The 24,191-nt window shown below is 36.7% G+C and overlaps 1 protein-coding gene across 7 annotated transcripts in view; it reads right to left on the reverse strand.

Annotated features, from left to right (window-relative positions):
• Positions 1 to 915: 915 nt before the first annotated feature.
• LOC119782108 (obscurin-like protein 1) overlaps positions 916 to 24,191 on the reverse strand; it is a 50,858-nt gene continuing 27,582 nt past the window's right edge. For all 7 annotated transcript variants that reach the window (XM_038282901.1, XM_038282902.1, XM_038282900.1 and 4 more), the window contains 16 exons: positions 23,081 to 23,356; positions 22,714 to 22,989; positions 22,248 to 22,523; positions 21,890 to 22,165; positions 21,178 to 21,447; positions 20,826 to 21,092; positions 20,465 to 20,734; positions 17,424 to 17,690; positions 16,282 to 16,548; positions 12,514 to 12,626; positions 12,080 to 12,233; positions 10,049 to 10,210; positions 9,843 to 9,947; positions 6,972 to 7,238; positions 6,488 to 6,757; positions 916 to 1,731 (listed from right to left, as the gene is read on the reverse strand). In XM_038282901.1, coding sequence (XP_038138829.1) covers positions 1,721 to 1,731; positions 6,488 to 6,757; positions 6,972 to 7,238; positions 9,843 to 9,947; positions 10,049 to 10,210; positions 12,080 to 12,233; positions 12,514 to 12,626; positions 16,282 to 16,548; positions 17,424 to 17,690; positions 20,465 to 20,734; positions 20,826 to 21,092; positions 21,178 to 21,447; positions 21,890 to 22,165; positions 22,248 to 22,523; positions 22,714 to 22,989; positions 23,081 to 23,356 — 3,527 coding nt within the window. In that variant the 3' untranslated portion in view covers positions 916 to 1,720. The remainder of the gene's footprint in view (positions 1,732 to 6,487; positions 6,758 to 6,971; positions 7,239 to 9,842; positions 9,948 to 10,048; positions 10,211 to 12,079; positions 12,234 to 12,513; positions 12,627 to 16,281; positions 16,549 to 17,423; positions 17,691 to 20,464; positions 20,735 to 20,825; positions 21,093 to 21,177; positions 21,448 to 21,889; positions 22,166 to 22,247; positions 22,524 to 22,713; positions 22,990 to 23,080; positions 23,357 to 24,191) is intronic.

Consider the following 24,191-nt stretch of genomic DNA (forward strand, 5'->3'; position numbering starts at 1 on the left):
CTAAGAAAAGAGCTGTTTTATTGTGTAATGCACAGAACAAAAAATATATTCAACTGAATAACTTTTCTGTGATATCGTGACCATGTGACCCTTCGTCTGTGTGCAGTCTGTGAATAAATTAACTGTTTAGTAGTTATGGATAGTCAGTATCCTGTCTCCAGTGACAGCAGTCATAACCATCTGTGGATATCTCAGTCTCTGCAGATGCAGACCTAAATTATCATTGGAGAGTCAAGCTAACAGCTTACTTTTATACTGATTACTTTGAATAGCTGTTTGCTTTAGTTTAAGATGTTTGCTTTATTCTGGGCCAGTAATTTGAAGAGCAATGGTAGTTATGTCTAGCCTCGTGAGACCATCCTGATCTCGCGAGCTTTCAAGGTTTCACTCGCTAATCAGTCTGGAGACTCTCTGTTGAAGAAAATTTGGAGCCGTTCACCAAATGAACGTCCAATCAGCGTTGGCTTTGAGGCGGGTTGAGGTGTGACGCAACGAGAAGCGCGACAGTTCAGTCTAAAGAACATGGTGGCTTCAGCCGATGAAACTAGCGTTAGCGTGGCTATCGAGCAAGTTTTATCGGAATTACAGAGTATTTCTTTACTGAAAGAAGAGCAAAACACTGCTCTGGAGGCTTTTCTCAGAGGAAAAGATGTTTTTGCTCTTCTCCCGACTGGTTTCGGAAAGAGTTTGATCTTTACCCCAACCACACAGGGTGGTCATTGAATATATGATTATTGCACAAATAAGCAGTTTGTTCATTGTTTTCCATCATTTCAGTTTAGAAAATCAAGGAGAAATTATCAAAGAGATTGAACCCTAATAGATAACATCTTAAAAATGGCAGAAGCTTAGCTTTTTATTGATGAAAGCAGTAATTTCTACCCACAGATGTAATATATAGTATATAACTCAGAATCAATTCAATTCCAGTTTATTTAAGCAGCACAGAAACTAACACAACAAATGTTTTACTTAAAGCACTTTACAAAAAGGAAAAGTCAAAACGTATATACAGAAATACATAGTCCATTCAGCCATCGAATAGAACGTTCAATCTATAATGACTCTTCAGAAAAAAACATTTAATTTACCTTTGGGACTTTAATACAGAACAAAAAATATCATATAAATATTATATTTCCATATTTTGACAAGTAAAAATTATGTCATTCTTATATGAACCATAGCTTTAGCATTGCTACTCTTACCCAAGGAGTGTTCTATCTTTCTAATTAGTACTTTGTTCCTATTTTTACCTTACTTCACAAATAAATGCTCTTAACTTGTTTCTTATTTTTCATCTCTTAGTTTCATTCTAAATAGCTGTTAGCTCTAAACTATATAATTATTCACAATAAGATTTTTTTTTTTTCTTGACATTATTTAGAGGTGCAGTTAGTACATTTTAAACATCATTTATCTTTCCTGGATCACATGAACCAAACCACAAACATGTCTTTAATTATCCCAGTCATCTAGCTGTTTATTGAATATAAATTTTTTTTGTTAGACTTAAACCAGTTGCAGTTAAATCACTCCAACAAACAGCAGTATTTACAGGTTTTTTTTCAGCTTCTACATTAACAAAAGATTCACTTTGAACAATCAACCATGCCTATTTTAAGCTTCTTTTTCACCGCTTTCAAACAATAAACATCAATGGTACATTATTAGAGCAGGCATATCAATATATTAGAGGACTGCAGTTTCGGCCTTTCTGTCAGGGATTCCCTGTGAACAAAAAATAGGGAAATGTTAGATTTTGAAAGGAAATTTGTTATAAATCCAAACTATAAACATGATAAACCTTAACGATTGCATACATTAGCGATTTTGAAAAGGTTCTGACATATGAAGTTATGAAATTATATTTCACACTTCAAAAATGATCTAGAAATAAGTAAAAGTTTCTTAAATTAAGTGTATTTACCCTTAATTTCAGTCGGTAAATAAGATGATCTGCCAATGGAATTAGTATGTTTACTCTTAAAATTAGAAAATTAGAAAATATGCTCTCGAAATAAGAGACTGCAATTATTTTTCTTATTTTATATGTAATTTGTCTTTTTCCATTGGCAAAATGTCTCACTTACCTCCTCAATTCAACACAAAATGCACTTATTTTAAGAAAAAATGACTTATTAAGATTTCAATTTTTTGCAGTGCAGTGGATTAAATAGCAAAAACTCAACAAAGGCACCCCAACGTAACAATAACATATTTATATCCTCTTTCACTTAAGTTGTTTTTAACAGTTCTTTGATTTTATAAACACCACATTATAACATTACAGGGTCAAATTGTTTACTTTTCAGCTTTAATGATGATTGGAAAATCTAAATGTTTCTGTATTTGTAAAAAAAAAATTGCTACTTTATAATCAATTAAAAATTATGTAAAACATACAGTACATTATGTTCACATTTCGCAAAAGTCGAAACAAGAATTCCGTTCTTAGGCTTGAATCAGAACTGCTGATATTTTTATTTATATTAATGTAACTTATATCAGAGCTTAAATGTATTCATTTTTAACCCTTTTTAGTGTCCTGCCTGTACTTCAGGTTAGGTTGGATCACCTCATCATTTTAAGGAGGCTCAAATTACAACAGCTTCACTAACTGGGTCAGATGATTGAACTCAACTCAGTTTAGTTTAAGGCATCATAATAAAACTAAAATTAGTTCACAGCTCTCCGGAGCAGCAGCTTCTTGGACTACTTGCCCTGTGTGGCCTGACCTACATACTCACTCATAGAGTCCGACCATAAACACCCTATATTATTTACAAAATGTGGCACTGGGAGCTTAACCATTTCATGCATTTATTAATGTGTCCCACACATGCAATGCCAAGTCTGGCTACGCACTTCAACACACCACCAGGAAAATTAAAGCTGTCTTTTTTGATCGCTCAATTTTTTTTCAATTCGATTGAATTCTCTAACATTTCTTTTTTTTTTTTTTACACTTTTTATTATTTAATGAAAAACTATCGAATTTACTGACCTTAAAATATATTCCTATCAGATGAGTAAAACTCCATGCTTTGTAATTATCGCCACCTACTGGTTCAAGTAAAATGTTGCATTGATGGCAGAGAAAGCGTGTCTAAGATTTTTACCTAATGACCTTGTAGGAGTCCTATTTGCTTTTACAGTGATGTGAAAGAGTGTTTTGCACTATTCTGATTTCTTTGTTTTTTTGCTTGTTTGACAAACCAAAGTATTTCAGATCAAAAGGCAAATGGAAATATTAGTCATAGACAACACATATAAACACTAAATCAATTTTTATGGTAAAGGTTGTCATCATTAAAAGGAAAAAAATCAACAAAAAAAATATGAGCACCACATTTAACAGTTAAAATGACGTTCTTTTTTTGAAATGCAGTTTTATTTTTACAACAGATGTAATGGGCCACACAACTGATAAAAAGTATAACTGTTGTCTCATCAGCTCCTAAAAATCCTAAGAATCATCTAGCTTTGTCCTGTAAAAAATTTGAGATAACCGTTAATGTTTTTTGGACAGTTTGGGTGTTGTTTTTTTTCTGTTTAGTTTTTTCTTTAAAAAAATATTTACCTGTTGTTGATGTAAAACAACAAGTGTCACTAACAGTTATTATGATTATTGCAAATTTGAATGCACTTGTGCACAGAAATTGATGTTCATTCAGTTGTTTTGTTTATGATGTCTTGATTTTAACATGTTTCAATATAGCAACTTGTATTTAACTACTCGGTAACAATGATTTGACTTAACAATAGCCACATATGCTCATTGATTTCTTGTCCTGGTTACATTTTGTACACTTGTTAAATTTGTGATTGACCCCTTAAGCAATACCTATGTAAATACCTTGTGCAATAACTCTGTATATTAATCCTGCTATAAAACAAAAACAAAAAAAACTCTCATATGTGGACACACTGTATATATCGTATATATCCCATTCACCTTTTTCTTCCTTTGGCACCTTTTTATTCTCTTTTTGTCTATTTGAGCTGATGATCAATCAAGGCAACCACAGGAAATTTATCCCTAATCTTTTATGCCTTATCACAGGTCTTTTTGTCAATTGCAAATTAAGCAAAAGGGAATGATTTGTGGCTTTGTGGATGGGAGAGATGTCTGCATGTTTCTCAAAACTGCATTTGGCAAGAGTTTTATTTAGCAGGTAACAACGCTAATTATAAAACAAATCAAAAATGTTATATGTCTCAACTGCTACTGCTGCTGGGATTGGCTAAAAGCTTGTCATGGGAGGCAGATGCTACTTGGTAATTTACCCCATCAGCTGAATGTCCCTTCCTTTAAGAGAACACTTTCCATGGGAGTCTTTCCAGATGGATACTGTATAGAATTCAAATTCAACTACACTATCAGTCTGGCTCAAGCAAGGTTACTAGACCAGGGTCTTCAATTCCAGACCTTAAGCTCCAGTGTCCTGCCCCTTTAGGATGTGTCTCTGCTTCCACCCACCTGCATCAAATGGCTAAATTAACTCAATATGCAATCAAGAACTCTATCCGAATGCAATGCCACGATAAGTGCCGTGTTATGACTCAGGCTTCAATGGGGAGTGTTTATTTTTTCTATCGTTGCCAACCATGCCAACTTCCAACCAGAGCAACTCAGCTCACCTCGCCTCCTGACTTTATAAGCCCCCAAACAGTGATCTAGTTAATGCCAAACTTTATGAAAGTCTTTGTGGTAGTGGATTATCCAGCATTCCTTCCTGTCCTGCCTGCCTTTTGTTCCCAGATTTTCCTGTCTTGACTTGCCCTCCCTGGTTTCTAGTGATGGATAGATTAGGCCTCATGGAGAGTTTTGGCATATTCCCCAAACTGCATTGATACTTGGTCTGTACTGTGTAACTGTGTTGTACTATACTGCCACCTGCTGGATCTTAAACACCATTGCATCAGAAAAACAGATTCAATGTCCTGTCATTTAATAAATTCTATGTTCTGTTGAATTATTTTATATATCAATCTAAACTATTTAAGTTTAAAATGTCTTTGATATATTTCAAACTTAAAATAAATACAGTCTATAATGTCAATGTGTCATAATGAGAAAATTAAAGTGAACGTATTGTGAATGTAATGTAGATCGACTGGCCATCAAAACAAGTTCTTTTTTTTCATTTAAAAAAAAATATATTTTTTTTTAATAAAAAAAGATGTTTAAAAAGTTGTGTTATTTAGGACATTCCCTTTTCTTTTTTGAGGAAAGTTATACAAACCTCTTTGTATGGCAAAATGTATGAATGGGTCAGCAGTTCTCTGAACTCCCCGATGTCATTGTTGAAAGGGTGGTGACCCTTAATAATAAAACTCAAAACCTGTATTAAATTACCTGAGACTCATACAGTAGCTGGACTGGTTGTGCTTCTTTAATTAAACCAGAAGTGTTTCATACAGACATGGGACCCTACCTCTTCCTTTTAAATGATAAGGATGGTTAATGAGTTGCTACAGTCACCTACTCTTGTTGATCCCTCGCTCTAAAGATTGAACATTGAGGAGGTACTTTTATTTATATACAGTATGGCAGTTCAGTACAAATAGAACATTTATCCTGCAAAGGGCCCCAAAACATTTATTTGGATAGATGAAGCTAATTGTTAATATTAGATTAAAATGTTTCACACTGTTGAAACATGTTTTCACCATAACAAAATGTCTGCACGCGAAGAACTCTATCTTTGTTTCTTTAACATTTGCTGATCCAAAGTGTTCCTTATAAGCATTCCTGCCTTAATTCTGGGATCCTAAGTCTGTCTGATCACTACAGTCTGACTTTAACAGAGAGATTTTGGCATTCACTACATTTGATTTTCAGTGGTTCTTTTTGAGAATGCCAAAAGGCCAAGGGCTGTCCGGATCTAAACAGGAATAAAGAGTTGATTTCCTTCTCATATAAGTGCCCTTATTGTTGACTCTGTGAATGGTGAAGAAACGGGAGCTAGAAGCTACTATTTTTTTATTCAGATTAAGAGATGTTCTACAAAGTCCTGCTAATGACTTGATTATTTGACTCGGGAGTGCTGACACAGAGATATGTCGACAAGTTGTTGGCCACTTGAAGACCCCTATCCTAGATGATATTTGCTGTTAAGCATCAATGCTAAAAGCTGCTCTACTGTGCAGCACTGCTGCCTCCCAGTACATATGAAAGCCTTTTTATTTCCATACAATAAAATTGTACTTTACTCAATAACAAGACCACCAGTACTATTAGATCAAATTGCACTTGGAGATCTAAGGACCAGGACTTAGACCTCTCACTCAAAGCAGGCCATTCTCAGAGGAATCGTTTTAAATATATTCTGTATGTCAACGTTTTACTAAATATTTGATAGATTTAATTAAGTCCTTAAGAATGTTTGGAGAACTACTGAAAGAGAGATGGCTGAAGACCTGTAATATACAGTAGAGCAGATTTGCTTAGTAGAACATAATATAATATATCTTTACTTACCCACTACCCGAAGCTGAGCTTGACTTTTTGCTTTCCCGGATACAAACTCCACCACACCGCTCATGTCAGGGGTGGTTTGGCGGAGGGTCAGCCTGTGCACCGTTCCCATCTTCTCCAGGCGTATCCGAGAGCTTGGCTGCAGGGGCTCCCCATTCAGACTCCAAACCGGGGATCTAAGGACAGGGGATGAGACCTCGCACTCAAAGCAGGCCTCCTCGTTGGCCGGGACCTCCACATCTCTCAGCTCCCGGACCATCAACAAAGACTGGGCTTGGCGAGTCCAGAGAAGCAGAAGGAAAACATTAACTGGGTTTCCATAAATGAGACCTCTATTAAAAGTGTTTATAAATTTTAAACGATAAAAAATATGAATTAAACAATTACCAATATATACCATTTCACATAAAACCAAAAACAAACATTTCACTGTACGAAACAAAACAACTGTATCAAAAAAAAAAAGAAGTGCAGTTAATGCGTTTACCTTCCACAGTCAGTTTGGCAGAGCATGTATATTCTCCAACCTGCACACTATATGTGCCTTCATCGTCCAAGGCCACCTGCTGGATGATCAGTTTGCGGTAGCAGCCTTCGCTGGAGATCTCAAAGCGTTCAGAGGGCAGGATAACATTGCTGCCTTTGTACCAGCGGATGCTACATCTTGGGTTCGACACCGTGCAGTCGAGGATGACACGGCTCTTCTCAAGGGCAGTCGTATCTTGCAGGGGTTTTACAATGTTGACCGGAAGCTCTGAAAGGGGAAAAGAAAAAGTAGCTATTGACTTCTAATTGCCTGATTTTTCTGGTATTTTTGTTTTTGTCTTTTGCTTTTCTAATTTAGTCCTAATTTAGAGTTAGTATTTTTGTCTTCTAATCCCATTCGGCCTCGGCAGATGAGTGTGGTTCTGTGGTTATTCTTCCTAATAAAAGGTAGTTTTTCCTCTCCACTGTCGCTACAAGCACGCTGTGAGGGATTACCTTCGAGTCACTGAGGCGATGCAATCAACTGGTTTTCCTTAACCAGAAAATTTTGAATTAAAATGAGTGTATGATCTGGTTGAACTGTAAAGTGCATTAAGAGGACATTGCACTATATAAATAACCTGAATTGAATTGAATTAATCAAATACATTGAACCTTAGAGCAAATCAAACATCACACTGTGATGATAATATTACAAGATGAACATTATAGCTACCAGAATAGTTTTAGTATTCTATAGCCAAGCTACCAATTCACAAAGCAATCTTTTAGCAATGAAATGTTATCTTTTTTCTTTACCCTAAAAAAGGGAAATAACCTTTGAGTCTTTTCATAGTTGTAGATTCAGGAGGGTAGTACTTCAAACTTTTGTTTTAGCAAAGTAATGCAAATATCGCTAAAAGGATAGCTACAATTATAAAAACGTCCACTTTTAGTCAGCTAGCCTAAGTATAATTGTATATTATAGTTATAAATTATAGTATATTTGTTTTGCGTTGCTATCTTAGAGAATAATTCTTGTTTATTTTGACTAAAAACCCAGAAACAACCACCAAGTCTGGTTTCAGATTTGAAACCTTTTATGAAAGTTAAACTGGTTCTATATTTCGCTGCAGTTTGACATGTAATTGCTAAATAAACTGTGGAGCAGCATGAAACAATATATGAAATGTCAATGAATTATCAGCTTTAGTTTCGCTATGTCCCTGCATTCCATTTCCTCTGCTCACCAGAACATGAAACCCAAGTCTCTCAATCTATGAATACATTTAGAACCTACTAAAGAAACTGACACTTAAAATGGGAATACATATTTTGCTCTCAGCAGATTTATGGCCTGTTAAGAGATACATGGTTAGTTCTAACCATAGACTTTATTTAAGAAATATTTATTGACTATATCAACACAAAACAGGAAAAATACTGCAAGCTATTTCGTTTAAATAGATTCCAATACAATATTATCACACAGATATCTCTGTGATGTTAAAGAAGGCAATGCATTCTGGGAAAATGACATATACTAGGTCCTGTGACGCTAACTCTGTTTAGCCAAAACAGCCATAAGTAACTTTAAACCTCATCTGTTTGAACCACAGGGCGTTGAAATTTAAGGCATTTGGCTGGATTTATTAATCAGTTATACCTATAATTATGTAGCCCAGATGGGATTTCTTTTCTGTCATTAAAGCACTTTACACTATTATACTTATACACTATTCACGCACACAGTCACTAGCACCACCGGGCCCTCTGGCCACCCTCAGTAGACAATACAGGTGAAGTGTTTTGCCCAAGGACACAACGAAAACCCAACCCTAACTCTGAACAGCATTGAATAGAAATACTGTGCAGTTACTATACTGCAACACTGAGATGTGCAAAATGAAAGCAGCATGTCAGTGTTATAAACGGACTAAAAAATTAACCGTGCAAATATCAGCTGTTTTAAGCTTTGTAAATTTAGGGTGCAGCAATGTGCCACTGAAGATTTGCAGTTCCGCAACAGCCTTCTACATGGGTTGGGAGACATTGTCTAACTAAAAAGAATAAAGTTGTAATGTCTCTAATGATCCCACTGTGTTCAGCACTTACTAAATCTTGAAGTGAATGTCTGAACCTCCATCCTTAAATTTGCTTCACTGTATGTCAGGTTTCTGCTTCTGTTATGATTTTCTTTTTAGTATTCAGTCTTCTTGGTTTTCCATTTGTTGTCCTCTGCTGCCTTCTTGTGTCCTCTTTCCCTTGCTCTGTTTTCTGTTCTGCCCTCACCTGTTTTCAATCCCCTCGTTAGCCCTCTCTTTGTCTCTGTCCCCTTTAAAAGCCCTCCCTCTTCAGTTCCTGTTTGCTGGATCCTCGTCAAAACGTCTGTCTGTTTACCTCGTCTTTCCCTGGCTCCTAGAGTTTGGTTTCCCCTGATGTCTCCTTGGTTCTGGTTAGTGTTATTTTGTTGGATCTTGGATTCCTGCCTCCGGATCTGTAAACTTCAATAAACCCACCAAAATTCACCTCTGCCAACTTGTCTCTGCTTTTGGGTCCTCAACCCAACACCGCTTCATGACACTGTAGTGTTTGTTAACCATTTCATAAAAGAAAGCAACTTTTTATCATTGTATAAACAGCATGAAAAACTGTCACAAAGGAACAACAGTATGGATCTCAAAGATTGGCTCCTTTAATAATAAAGTCATTTAAGAGGAAATCTGGCTTTTTATATTTTGTAAATAAAAATGATGGAATCACTTTGAATATATAATAGCCATCGGAAGGGGTAATTAATAACGGTAATTAAGATATAATTAAAGAGTTCTAATATAAATTAAAATATCAAACATTTATTTCACAAGTTGTCTCTATTTGCTTCTTTGGTTACCTTCCACTTCCAGGTAAGCAACAGATTCAACGCTTCTGGCAACAAACTTGATCTCCCCAGAGTCTTCTGGTCGCACATTACACATAAGAAGAAAGTGTTTTGTTCCTGAAAACAGTAATAATAAAAAAAGAAAATTGTATATATATAATATATATGTAATATTATAGTTTAAAAAAATCAAACCTACTATATATTTTCATGTTTACCTTCCTGGCGGATCTTGATGGTGCTGGTAGGTTGTATCAGCTCCCCATTTTTATACCATTCCCCTGGAACATCTTCTACAGAGATCTCACACACAAACACAGCATTCTGATCTTCCTGGATGTCCAGATCTTCAAGGTCCTGCAGAACCAGTAGCTCACGCTCTACAGATACAATTCACAGAAAAAAAAGCAAATAAAACAAATATCAGTACCAATAACTACTTGTTGAAGTTTTCTTACTGTTACCTTATTCGTGGTGAAAGATTTCTAGGTGTGAAAAGATACCAGGTGCCAATGCTACTCAGTCCAGAGTGTAGTACCAGATAAATGTCAATAGATGGCAGTGCTGTGCTACACACTATTCATTCATAAATCCCTTTATTACAATGTAAAAATCCACTGTTAAATTACAGGGAGTAATAAGAAGAAAATTTTTTAAATGATCTTGCATCTTTTTCACCAATTAGCAAAAATCACAATCAATATCAAACTTAAAATTATGTCATTATGCATATTCACCCAATCTAAACTAATAAGACTATGTATTAAACATCATGTTTTAACTACACTTTAAATGACATTGTAGCTACTGAAAGAGATTCTTCCAAACAAAATGTCATTTCAATGTTTACCGTAGCTATAAAGCATTTTCTTATTCAGGTAAAAAGATCCCAAAGGATTGTCAAGAACCAGTTCACTGGAAAAATGATCTATAAATTAAGTGTATTTACCCTTAATTAGAGTAGGTAAATGAGATAGTTTGCCAATGGAACGAGTAGTTTTACTCTTAAAAAAAGATAATTAGATAATATGCACTTAAAATAAGACAATGCAATTGTGTTTTCTTATTTTAAGAGTAAATTGTCTTGGTCTATTGGCAAAATGTCTCTTTTACCTCCTCAATCTAAGAAAAAATGCACTTATTTTAAGAAAAAAATAACTTTTTTAGATTTTGATTTTTTCCAGTGTTGGCTTTGCTCATTGTGTTAGTCAAGTAATCAAACTAACAGTTTGTTGCATATTCAGCATTGATCATTGCAAAGAAGTTAATGCTGTTAAATTTCAAGAAGGGCATTTAGTTAGATGTAACTTGTTACATACAGAAATCACACAGTCAATGCATAAAATCCCCAGAGGACAGGATGGGTCATTGTATCCCCACCCATCCCAACACTGAACCTGAATGTTTCCAGCTTCTATTTTCATTTGGTGGAGTAGCGATCGAACTATGCATTACATTGGCATCAAAATACCATTGTCTGTAATATCAGTATCATAAAGAACTGTTAGCCATATCTGTTAGCTAATCTATTCAAAGTGTCACAAATTCACACTTCAAATGCCAAGATCATTTTTAGTCTGTTGGATGTGGTGTCATCACAGTACAGATTATAGTGCTCTTCATTCCAGCTGTCACAAAAGGTGTTAAAAGAAAGAGATCTAAAAAGAACGTATCATGATTGGTTCTTATATTGCAATTACAATATTTACTAAAAAAATATCATAAGATTAATTTACAGGGTTAAAATGAGGTACAAACAGAGGTACTGGAATACATACATGGTTGATATGAGTTTTGTCTTCAGTGGAGGCAAGTACTATTAGACTGAAAGTAACACATTCCCTGTTGTTTAAATCACATCTAAAATGATTCACTAGTGGTTCACAATAGTGATTCATCCTGTAGCCTGTGGGTCACTGGTTTGCACACTTCTATTGTTATGATCTTGGCAAGACACGCCCACAATGTCTGCTGGCGGTGGCCAGAGGGCCTGTCGTGCAGATTTTATGGCAGACTCACTTATGTAAGTGACTGAACGTGGTGTAAAGTAATTTGGAGTTCTTTGGCTTATTAAAGCACTAGATAAGTACATTTCATTTACCATTCATCTGATTTATGCAATGTTAACATTTAGCTAATACAGCTGCTTTAAAATATTCCATACGGGATTGTTTCATTGTTGACATTTTTGCTTTCCTCAGAAAATACCGCTTAATAGTGATGTATTAACAAATGAGGTGATAGCTTACCGTAGATCTCCACTCTGCATGACGTAGAAGCATCGCCAGCGTCACACGTGTACATGCCAGAGTCACAGGTATTACACTTCATTATCTGAAGAAAGCGTTTCCTTCCCATTGCATAAATTCGTACATCTTTGCTTGGCTTGATTTCTACCCCATCCTGACAAGAACATTTCAAAATTAAAAAGTTAAAATTTCTGCTTAAAAAGAGCAGAAATGAACTGTCCTTTTAATTCAAATGACATCTAATATCAAAATGAATGTCCCAAAAAATCTAGACTTTTTCATCTTTTAATGGAGTCTTTATTCTAACAAATCTACAACTAAATATTTTCTTTGAGTGCGTTTTGTAAACGTTTTTCTCATAAGCTATCTTTTTTATTAAAATCATAATTAAAATCAGTATGAGTGACTACAAAAAGAAGTAAACAAAGCACTACCTTCATCCATTTGACATCAACGTTGTGTCTTGACAGCTCACATTCGAAAGAGATAACAGATCCATCAGGGACTCTCTGGTTCTCCAGCTTCCTAAAGATAGTCACTGGGGGCTCTGATAAAGAAAAAGATTGCTTATTTAAACAACAAAAACCTGCTATCTATATCAACTTATCTATGTAGTATATATGGACCAAATGTCATCCTTTAAATTTCATGAAATGCTCACAGGGATAATAGACACTGATTGACAGAGGCATGGGGAGAATTATTCTGTGAGTTGAGGTTAAAGCGGTACCCGAGTGAAAGATGGAGTAGAGCCAAAGCTTTTTAATGAATCGTTCAAAGCTATTTTCTTTGTGTTTGTAACGTGAGCCTGGATAAAGGCAGGGTTAGAAGAGCTGTCACTCCATTCTATTATCATGCATGCTATGGTTGCCATTTGGCCACAATTGAGTGGACAACTTCAGCTGTCAGTCTGGGGTCACTGCCTACTTTGCATAAAGGCAGATTTGGACATAATCAATAGTGATGGACTTGTGAATAACCTAAATTGCTGATATGTCTGAGAAAGCACAGTTGGCATAAATGGTTGCATGCCCAGTGGAATCATAGGGTAGAATAGGATAGAATATAGAATTATAGCATCCTATATTCAGTTGAATCCATTAGTAAAGGTCAGCAGACACAGAGGAGGCCTCTTCAGACGGCATTACCAGCTGATGATGGAGTTGTACAGAGGTTGCTTTGTGACTTTAAATTAGGTTGGTTATCAGGTTATCATTCTGTGAAAATTCTTGCCATGTGGGACAAGTTGGAGCCAAGACCTGGACACATTTCTTAACCCAAAAAACAAAACAAATGAAAAACAATCTAAAAAATGTTTTGCATTTACCCATTCTTATGAATATTCTGCCTTTCTGCAGAATTGAAGTTCATGGAACACATATTTGAGTATGTTACCAGACTGTGTCTTACCACCTGGGCTTCATGCTGGCTTCATAGGTTCAGCTTTAGTAACTGCAGCTATTTGCACAGCACCGACTCTTATATTAAAGGGGAAGGAAATATGAAAACAAATAGTGGAGGAAACAATGAACACTTGTGCTGGGTTTTGTGAATAGTCAGTTGTTCTTTTCCTCAAGCATGGCCAGAAATGTGCATTTTGTTGTTCTCTAGACCCCTGACTATCCTGGCAAAATTGGTATTTACTTTCTATACCACACATAATTTTAATTGTCTTTAGTGTTGTGACTCTTCTACAGTTTTTTAAGGGGTCTGGGAACCTGTTTGATTCACTAATGACACACCTGAATTTTCCAGCTTCAGGGCAATAAGGGATATTTCTATTCTATTCCATTGTTAATAATAAAGCAACTCTTTTTTCATCAATAGGTAAACTTCTTTGATTTTTTTTCTGCCGTCCATGAGCCAACCCCTTGTTCCTATCGGAGAGGTCTGTAGACACTGTTTAAAGTAAAGCTTAGATCTAACCAGTTTATTCTCTAAGGTGTGTTATTAGTCAATAGAAACAGAGACAAGCAATGTTAAGGATGTACTAGCAATGGTTTAGCCCCTAAAGAGTAAAGGAGGAATTTATGTTGGGGGTTCCTGGTTGATGGTTACTTAATTAGTCTTAATAAAAAAATATGCAAAAGATGTTTTCATTAACTTCATAGCTTAAATCCCCCAGACACCTGGAGAACAACAGCAGTTCAAACCTAAAACAAAAGCTTAGCAGTGTGGTATATGCAGTGCATTGCAGTGAGGAACACTGGGACTCAAAATCTAAGAAACTACACAGCATCTAAATAAGCAGATGGAATATGGGAGGAAGGAAGGATAGGGACAGATGAAGGATGCATCTGTTTTAAAGCCAACAATTTGCACATTTTGACCAGGGAAGACCAGTGGTTACATTGAGAACTTTTTCTGTCAAACATTTAATTAAAAAAAGTATCTGTTACGCTTATTTTTGCACCACTCTACACAAACTGTGTAGAGTGGTGCAAAATAACAGCGTTAAATTTACTAAAGATAAAACAATATATGAGTGATAAATTTATAAATGTCTAAAATATATGATTTGTACTTGAGGGCTGCTCTTGGCATAGTAGGTAGCAGTGCTGCCTTGCATCAAGAAGGTTCTGGGTTTGGTTCCCAGCCCGGGGTATTTATGCATGGAATTTGCATGTTCTCCCTGAGCATGTGTGTGTTCTCTCTGGGTACTCTGGCTTCCTCCCACAGTCCAAAAACATGACTGTTAGGTTAATTGGCTTCTCTAAACGGATCTAGATGGATGGATGGATGGATGGATGGATTTCTACTTGAGGTTATTATGCCAACATAAAAAAAATTAATAAATAAAAGAAGCAAACTGAGGGTGAACAGTGGTAGAGAGTTTGAGCATTTCTGCCAAGTTAAGGAAGAAGCCTTTGGTTAGCATTACCATTAGCTTTAGTGGACATAGAACCTGGCTGGAAAACAGTACAAAATGAGAGCCTGTGAGCGTAAATGTGCAACGTATTGGCCGGGAGAAGTTAAACTTGGAGCCATTACAATTAAAATAGCTAACAAACTTCACATTTCATCTATCTGGGAACTGACAAGCATCATGGGCTGTGTTCGATTTTTGCGGCTGCGTCCTGCAAAGAACCCAATCTACAAGGACTGGATCTTTGGGATGCCGTGAATATAAGCAGGCTGGGAGAGTTCAGCTATAGATTCAAATAGGTCGAGCCTTCTTCAGCTGTCATGGCCCCTCAATCAGCATAAGCTCTGTCGCCTAGCAACTGTGACAGTTTATGCACAAAGCAGGCGAAAATGGATGCTGAACTTTTCACTACTGCTCTGTTTGCTAGTTTGGATTCTGAGCAGCTTCAGCAGCAGTAATGTCATTGCAGATATCAGATTGTAGTCCCCACACTGCACTGATATTTGAATTTGTTCTTTAATGTCAGCCAAACGTATTTGCAGATAAAACCTTTCAATAAACCAAACATTACCCTCCACACATCAGACTCACTAACCATTTTAAATAATGATTTTCCTTAATTTAAGACAACAGGAGGGTATTATATTAAACTGCATTTACAATATTCCCCACTGTTCGTCTCCATTTCTCTTTTTCCTCTGAGCAAGAAGCAGCCGGCTTGTTTGGACTCGCAATTTATCACTGGATACCCTGAGCTATGAAGTATAGGAAGGATGCAGTGGACCTTTCCTTCCGACATGGCAAAAAAACTTGCTTTAAATCCGAACAGGCCATGGCGCCGCGCTATGATGTCATCGGCCAACCAATGTCATGGCCTCTAGGCTTTAAACGTTTTGATGCATCTACAGAGGTCCTTTATGCGTTCTAACCTGTCAAGAAAAACTGTGGTTTCACTACTTCCCAGTCAAGTCTGAATAAGACTATTACTTTTACTTATTACTGTAGTAATTTTATGTTAGCTATTGTACATTTCTTTGCTATAACAACAAATGTAGATGTCCCTTCTCTTTTACGATCTAAGTCAATGGTTCCCAACCAGAATGTTTTAGGTGTTTCCTTGTTGCCTCGCACCAGAAAAGAATGCATGATTGACAGATTCCTGTCGCATTTGATTGAAGATGAGGAGCCCTTATTTGAATCAGTTGTGCTGTAAGAGAGATATATCTAATACTTGCAGGGTGGAGGTACTTTAGGACCATCGTTAGGAACCACTGATCTAAGTGATGTACTATTTATCTCAATATCACATTACTCTGTCTGTCTCTAAGTTGCCTACCCTTCACAACAAGCCTCGCAGAGGTTTTCAGATTCTCTACAGAGAACACAAAGGTCCCCGTGTCTTCCAGTGAAAGGTTGGAGATGGTCAGGCTGTGAACTTCTCCTTTGGCGCTCATACGGAAGTGATTCGTCGGCTTAAGCTGGATTCCATTTCTGATCCAGGTTCCTGGGACATTGGAATGAGAGAGCTCCACTTCAAAGGATGCTGTTTCTCTCTCTGTTGTTTTAATATCAGTTAGCCCCCTCTTGATTGTGACTTTTCTTGCTGTAAGACACCAGAACACAGAAAAGAAGGACGAATGGACCATGGATATAGGTCTTCCTGATCAACCAGAACATTCTGAATGCATGAAGCTCTGTGGTTTATTTTTTTACAGAATGGGCCTGGCATCCAACACCAGACTGAGTTTAGCCATTTGATCCATAGAGCTTTGTACACAATCCATCTTTGAATTTGCCAAGTTTTTCATTTATTGTATCACAGGCAAAAATTCCCAGTGGAAAAAAAAGGAGTGTTAATTTTGGAGACCTGATGACAACAACCCTAGATTTGAAGGCCAGGGTGTAAATTTAGATGCAGTGAGGGAAGATCGAAATTCATAGGATGTGCCAACAGTGGCCTGAAGTCCTAACTTTCTCCTTCCCACCTGCACAAGTGTTGAAAGAGCAGCCTTTAATTCATCCCCTTGCCTGCAAATCACAGGGCTAAGAAACATAAGCAAAATGAAACCCTTGTAATTACTAGAAGATGTTTGATTGAGTGTTAAGTGCAAAACAAAGACGTTTTACTTCTCTTGAAACTCTTGAAAGAAGAAAATAAATCTTAATTCTTTATTTATTTACAGATTAATCTTTAAATCTATGTGCTAATAGACATTATATGCAATGTGTTCTCTTTGGAGTTTGATTACATGGCTACCCTGCTCTGTGTCTTGGCTTTGTTAGGATATCACCTGTTGGTTACCATCATTTCCCAGGGCATAGTGCCCCTGTCCCCAGTAAACTTAAACTGCATCTACGCAATTAATTGAGATTTGCCCTCACAGGAAGCAGGGACTATAGGTGTAACCAACGTGCAGTTGTCAGTAACAAAGGTAAACAAACAACAACAGGACATAGTGAGAACGAGTGGACACTCACGCTCCACGGTGAGCTGGGCTTGTGTGCGGTCATGAAGAGTTTCGCAGCTGTAGGTGCCTCGGTCAGACAGAGTCACTTTATGAATAGTAAGGGTGTGATTTAGGCCATTTTGTTTCAGGGTGTACTTGGCCCCGGGATGGATCAGGACCCCTTGTCTCATCCACTGCACGTCTGCTGTATCTAGACTCACCTCCACCTCGAGAATTGCCTCACCGTACTCTTCAGCTACTACTGCCGTCATTTTCTTCGTAAACAGCGCCTGTTGCTCTTCACAAAGACAGGGATTAAAGGATAGCTGCCATTATCGTTTTGTAGAGTGTATAGTTGCATGGCAAATAATTGTACAGATGTTTTATATTATAATGTCTTATTTAGCAAGCTGTGCTGTAACTTTTTAAGGTTTAATCTGGGTCATTTATATAAGGCCCATTCTCAAAAAAAGTTGTCTTAATGCACTATATGATACACACATATCCAGTTTATATACAGAAACGTATAAGTAAATAGGAAAGTAAAACTTTATTTATATATCATCCTTAAAGATGAAATATTAATAATTTTCACAAGAACCAGCAATACATAAAAATAAACGCTCATATAATATTTGTAAGTCCAGTTTGTTCTTAAATATGAAAAACTGTTTATTTGGCTGCTATCTAAGGCAGTGGATCCCAACCTTTTTTTGGCTTATGAACCCCTTTGCGCAATTTTTCTTACAATAAGTTCCCCTCTCAGTCAAAAGTATTGATGATTTTCCAAAAGTGAAACATACAATAACTGGTTATAAAATAAAAATGTTCCATAATCTTTTAACTTCTGCATTTAATTATTACGCATTTAATTACTTTACTCTCAAATAAAAAACAACATAAATATGTTGCCTTGAAGTTATTAAGGAATCTAAATAAATATATAATCTAATCATATTACAAACCTGTATTTATAAAACTGGAGGTCATCTGAGTAACTCCCCTAATCACATTTAAATTTGATAAATTGGGAACAGAAATTAATATTAAGAACTCGTGATCTCCTATTTACTGTCAGCTGACTCCTTTCGCTGGTTTTCAGGCGTGTCTGGCTTTGCAATTCACAGATCTCTTCACCTGGATCACCTGTTCACAACACCAACTTCTCAGCCTATTAATAACAAATGGCATCAAAAGGGCATGGTGCAACCTGGGATGATGTCGGGACCGAGACTCATTCAAATTTGTGCAGAAGATGCTATTCAGACACATAAGATCCTGAATTTTATGGGCGCTGCCATTTTATTTTGCATAATTTCCGCCTTGAGTATCATGGACGACCGATAGGAGGTGGGGAACCGTACTAGCATGATGTGTAAATGGCTGTAAGAGCCAAGCCAGGCACAGTTAACTAATCCAAGCTTAAAAGTCTCCCATTTACACTGTAATGCAGCATCTATTCGCCTAATAACATGGAAAACCAGTGATTTAACATTTGGAAATGGATTCTATATCACTGTTGGGCATGACTCATCTTTTGATGCACATCCATGAGAGACTTTCAAAATAAGTCTCCAGGGACTCAAAATAAAAATAAAAACCTCTTCCTTATACACACTCATACTGAAGCTGTGCCGCCTGCCTGATTTGTCACTATCAGCTAACTCGACCAGCAAAAGTGAGACAGTCCATTTCAGGCTACTGTAAGGTATGAAATTAAGCCCAGCAAAGTTGTCTCCTTTTTGCATCGGGTTAATCCAAATAACTTTGAGGGCTGCTGTTGGACAAACAAACTAGATCGAAGTCCCTTCCATTCAACCGAGCCAAAATAGTATCATCCATCCTTCCCTCTTTCCATCTGATACTTGATAAGTGCGCTGCTTGGGTGAACTAGGTGGAGTAGATAATTGTGCATGTGTTTGTGTTTTATCTGAAAGAAGCTTTCTGATTCAGCTACTGATGGTTTTAAGAGTTTCTAAAGCGAATAATGCTAATGATTACTGAGAAGACTGAACAAACAATTTGGTGTTACTATCCTGTTAGGAGAGATTGTTGCAGTGTACTGGCTATCATAGTTAGCTCCCAGCTACCTCATCTCATGTAATCCATTTCTCTTTCAGCTTCATTACAGTTTATTGCATTCCTGAATCACTCTTCAATTTTCACTGTAAAAAAATGAAACTGAACTGTTTTGAATGCATTTGACATCTCTGCATCAAGGTTTATTCACATTTATCTGCTGCTATTTTAAATGCCTTAAAAGTGGATCATTCCTCATAGACTTCTGGATGGACTTTTAAACCCCTTTTTCCTCTTTTTAGAATTCCTTTGTGCTTATTTCCAGTGGTGTTTAGTGCCTGCAAAGTTATTAGATATAATAATACTGTGATAGGGATCATTAGCTAATGAAGGCACCATTGTATTTTAACCCCTGCTATTTTGTGTTTGTTTTATGAAGTGAGCAGTTTATCACTAATGCTGGATTAACCCTTCTTTCAGTAACATCTGAATAAACAAAGTCTGATTTCTTTGGTTGGTGATTAATTACTCTGCTGATAGCAATAGTCTAAATTATTGAATTCCAGGAGTCCATCCATTTATGTAAAAAGCTAAGCATTTATGTTAATAATTAAATTATATTACATTATATTAAATAAACTAATAATCAACTAATAACTAATAATCAACAATTAGTTTTACTCTTGATTTGAATGACCTATTTATTAACTAAAACTTCTAGTTCTAGATATTTAATATATTAAAAATCTTCTGGTAAACTTGCACAACATAGTAAAAAGATAATTTATCTTGAGCATATTTACAGCAAAGAATTGTTTCAGACCCATACTAGATTTTTTTTCTCAATAATATAACCTTTACATACTGTAAAACTGCTGAGATAGATTTTATTTTTTCACCTTAAAAGTGCCTTTTTATTCCTATACTTTCTAGTTTTTAAGAATATGCCACTATCACCAGGGGCCAGATCAGTTAATTGACAAGAAACAGCAGAAGGTTTGTGAAGAAACACTAGGATGGATGTCTTATTTTTTAGATGTGAAAAAAACCTACCTTGGACCTGTAGCTCTGCTTCTGACACCAACCCCTCTGCATCAGCTGTCACCCTGCCACTATCTGAAACCATGCAGTTGCTGATGCATAGCATGTGGCACAGCCCATTGCAGGATATGACTGTACGCTCATTTCCAGCCATCTCCTTGCCATTCAAGCGCCAAACCAACTTAGTGTCAGCTGGTGAAACCACACACTTAAGGATTGCATCTTCCCCTTCACAGACGGTGATGTTACGAAGCTCAGCTATGAACTCGACAACACGGGGGGCTGAAAACCATCAAACTCTGTCAGAATTAACTTTACTTTAGGGTTAGATTTACTCTAACTTGGTTGGAAAACAAAACACAAGCTTACTTACTTTCGATTTTGACAGTGGCAACTGTTCGATCGTCTGTAGATTCACAGACATATTCTCCAGCATCTTCATCCATTAGGTGGTGAATGGTCAAGCTTCGCTCTCTGCCTTGTGCTCGTATTGTGTATCGTTGACTGGGAGCTACTTCTTTACCACCTTTAAGCCACTGGACATCACCTTTGGGCTTGTTGACCTCACATTGTAATGTAAGATTTTTACCTCTCAGAGACACCACATCCTCTAGCCGTTTAATAAATTTCACCTTCATTTCTAGACATAAAGAATAACAATATTATATAATGTTTACAGTTCCAAGAAGCAATTTGTTTATTATGTCACTTCAAACCAGTCTTACCTTTGACTAAAAGACTGAAATACATTTCATCTGTGCTTATGTCACAGACATATTCTCCAGAATCCGACAGCTGCAGAGGATTAATGGTGAGTTTATGAGTTTTACCCTCACTGGAGATGTGAATGTTGTCCTCATTCAACAGCTGGCCATCTTTCAGCCAACGGACATTAGCTCTTTCATCGCTCACAATGGCACACAGTGTGACACTCTCATTTTCATAGGCGGAGATATTATTTTTTGCTTTTTTATTAATAAACTTGGCTGGAAGGTCTGAGGGAAAAAAATAGAAGATTCTCAGAAGTTCATTCTTTTTAAGTTGTGTTCTACAGATCAATTTCCTTTTATTCCTAGAACAAGCTTTTCTCAGGAGTGAGGAACAAAGACACATTTCTATACAGTAGGTCAGCATTGTTTGTATTTGGCTTGAAGTGAAGAGAATGTGATCTTTAAAATGGCATTAGAAAAGAATGCAATTCATAAAATCTGTCAAATTGAAAAACTTAAGTTTGAAAAAGTGAAAATATAAATGATTGTAAAGAAAAAAAAAGTTAATTAGAGAAACAGTTCATTGATGGATTGCATTTTTTTTCTTCAAATTTCAATATTCCAGTAATAAAATATGTTCTTTGCTTGCAACAATAATGGAACAGTATTCACACCATGTTTTTAATCAATAACTATTTTTTTCATAGTCATCAACCACATGTCTCACCTTGTACCTCCACAATTGTGACTAACTTGTCATCCATTGCATTACAGATGTATTCTCCTGAGTCTGAGGGCTGAAGTCCAGAGAGGACAAGCTTCCTCACAACATCATAGCTATCGATTTTTATGCGATTGCTAGGTTTGAGTATCACCCCATTTCGTATCCACTCAACCACTGCATTCGGTCTGGACACCTCACACTCCAGAATAAGATCATCTCCGGCTACCATCACATGATGCTCTGGATTTCCTGAGTTCCCAATAATCTGCACTGGAGGTTCTAAAGATGGAACACAGTCGCATTAACTAAGGTATGGAAAAAAAAAAAAAAAAATACAGTGTGGATTTGTTAGTATGATTACCTTTCACAGTGATGTTAAAAGACATCTTATCATCCCCTGCATCACAGGTATACTCTCCTGAATCTTGAAGTCCTGCATTAAGGACAACCAGGGAGCGAAAAACATCTTGCTCTTCGCAACAGTATTTCTTGGTGTCATCAATAAGCTGGTTATCTTTGTACCAGCAGACTGATGCATTGGCTTTTGAGAGTTCACACACTAGAATAATATCATCTGAAACTAAAAACTGTTTTTCTGTCTTTGCATCAGATTTACCAAGAATTTTTACGGGCAATTCTGTAAAAGAAGCAGAAAAATTTATATATTATTACTCTGGCTGTCAATGATATAAAAAGTAAATAGGTTATCTTCACTTTTTTTTAGTGGTTGTTTATTAAAACTACCCTTTGTGCATGGGAATTAGAAAGAACTTAGTGTAATGGTTTTGTTTTTCTGTTGAGCTCCTTTGAAACAATAAATTACCTACCTTGCACTTTAACATTGAAATCCATAACATCATCTTTTGCATCACAAACATATTGGCCAGCATCCTCCTGTGTTACAGAATGAATAGTCAATTGACGTGTGATGCCATCTTCAAGGATTGTGACTTTTCTCGAGTCCTCGATTTCTTCCCCGTTTTTCTTCCATGTTACTTCAGCGTTTGATCTTGAAACCTCACAGTCAAGAACCAGAGTCTCACCAACTACTTTTTCAACTCTGCTCGCAATCTTCCTTGGGCGTATAAAACGAACAGGAGGTTCTGTTCATAAAAAAATAAACAACAATACATTGAATTAAAATAAAAGCATTGAAATACTTAAATAATTGAATGTCCTTTGTTATTTATTTACCTGCTATGTTAACAAAGAATGTCACAGATTCATCTCCTGTGTCACATACATATTCTGCAGAATCTTTGACAGTGGTTTCAGGTATAATAAGTCTTCTGTAGACACCATCCACCTCTAGAATAAGATTCTCACTTTCCTCCACCTCGAGTCCGTCTCTATACCACCGCACCACAGCGTTGGACCTTGAGATCTCACAGCTCAGCACCATCCGTTCAGAGGTTTGCTGACACAGCTCCATTTGGGACTGACTTGGGGATATAATTTGCACCGGAGGTTCTGGAAATATACAAAAAACCCTAGATTAATGCTTCTTTACGAAATGAAGGCAAAGTTGGAACTGACAAAAATTTCCAGTATTTTAATTTCCACATATCAAAAAAAAAATCCTAAGTCTTCACCCCATGTAAAAACCTAATACCGCCCCCAGACAAATTTTTAAAAATGCCACCAAAGTGGTTGTTGCGAAAGGCAGAGATACGCTGTATATTTCAATCTTTGTACTCAGCTATAGCTCAGAATGTGTGAAGAAATTTAGGATTTAAAAGTTCACAGCTCCCGATGTATGTTTTTACACTGTATGGCCAGATGCTCTGACGGAATCTAATTGCTCTCACTGCACATTCAAAAACCACACGTCCAACTCAGCTCCGAGGGATGGTTTGACTCAAAAAAAAAAAAACTATTCCCCTGTTTGCAAAGTTTGTGTTAATTGGTTTGTAGTCCCTTGTAGCTCTGCTTTAAGAGCAGGATTTGCTCGGGAACATCTCACAAGGGCTTAGTGACTTTTGGATATTTTCTCCTCCTTACGATCCCTGATCAGGAGGTGGTCATGAGAGGCTAATCCCCTTTGTTACTAGGGATGGAACGGTTTATGAAAACCGTCTGAACCGTTCGGTTCGACTGTCTCGGTTCGATTCGCGTGTGTTGTGTTTGGTTCATGCGCTGCTCCTTTTTCTCATAGGTGAAGCGTTTACACTCCAGACGAGAAGGTGGCGGTACTGCGACCAAAGCCAACCACCAGTAGTAAACAAGAAGCAGAAGCAAAGCAGCGTAGCCGGGTGTAGCAGAAAAAAATCAATTGCTGTGGAGAATTGTATGGGTATGGCGAGTG

Source organism: Cyprinodon tularosa, unplaced genomic scaffold (genome assembly GCF_016077235.1).
Source record: "Cyprinodon tularosa strain WSP-4 unplaced genomic scaffold, ASM1607723v1 ctg189, whole genome shotgun sequence".
Classification (NCBI taxonomy): domain Eukaryota; kingdom Metazoa; phylum Chordata; class Actinopteri; order Cyprinodontiformes; family Cyprinodontidae; genus Cyprinodon; species Cyprinodon tularosa.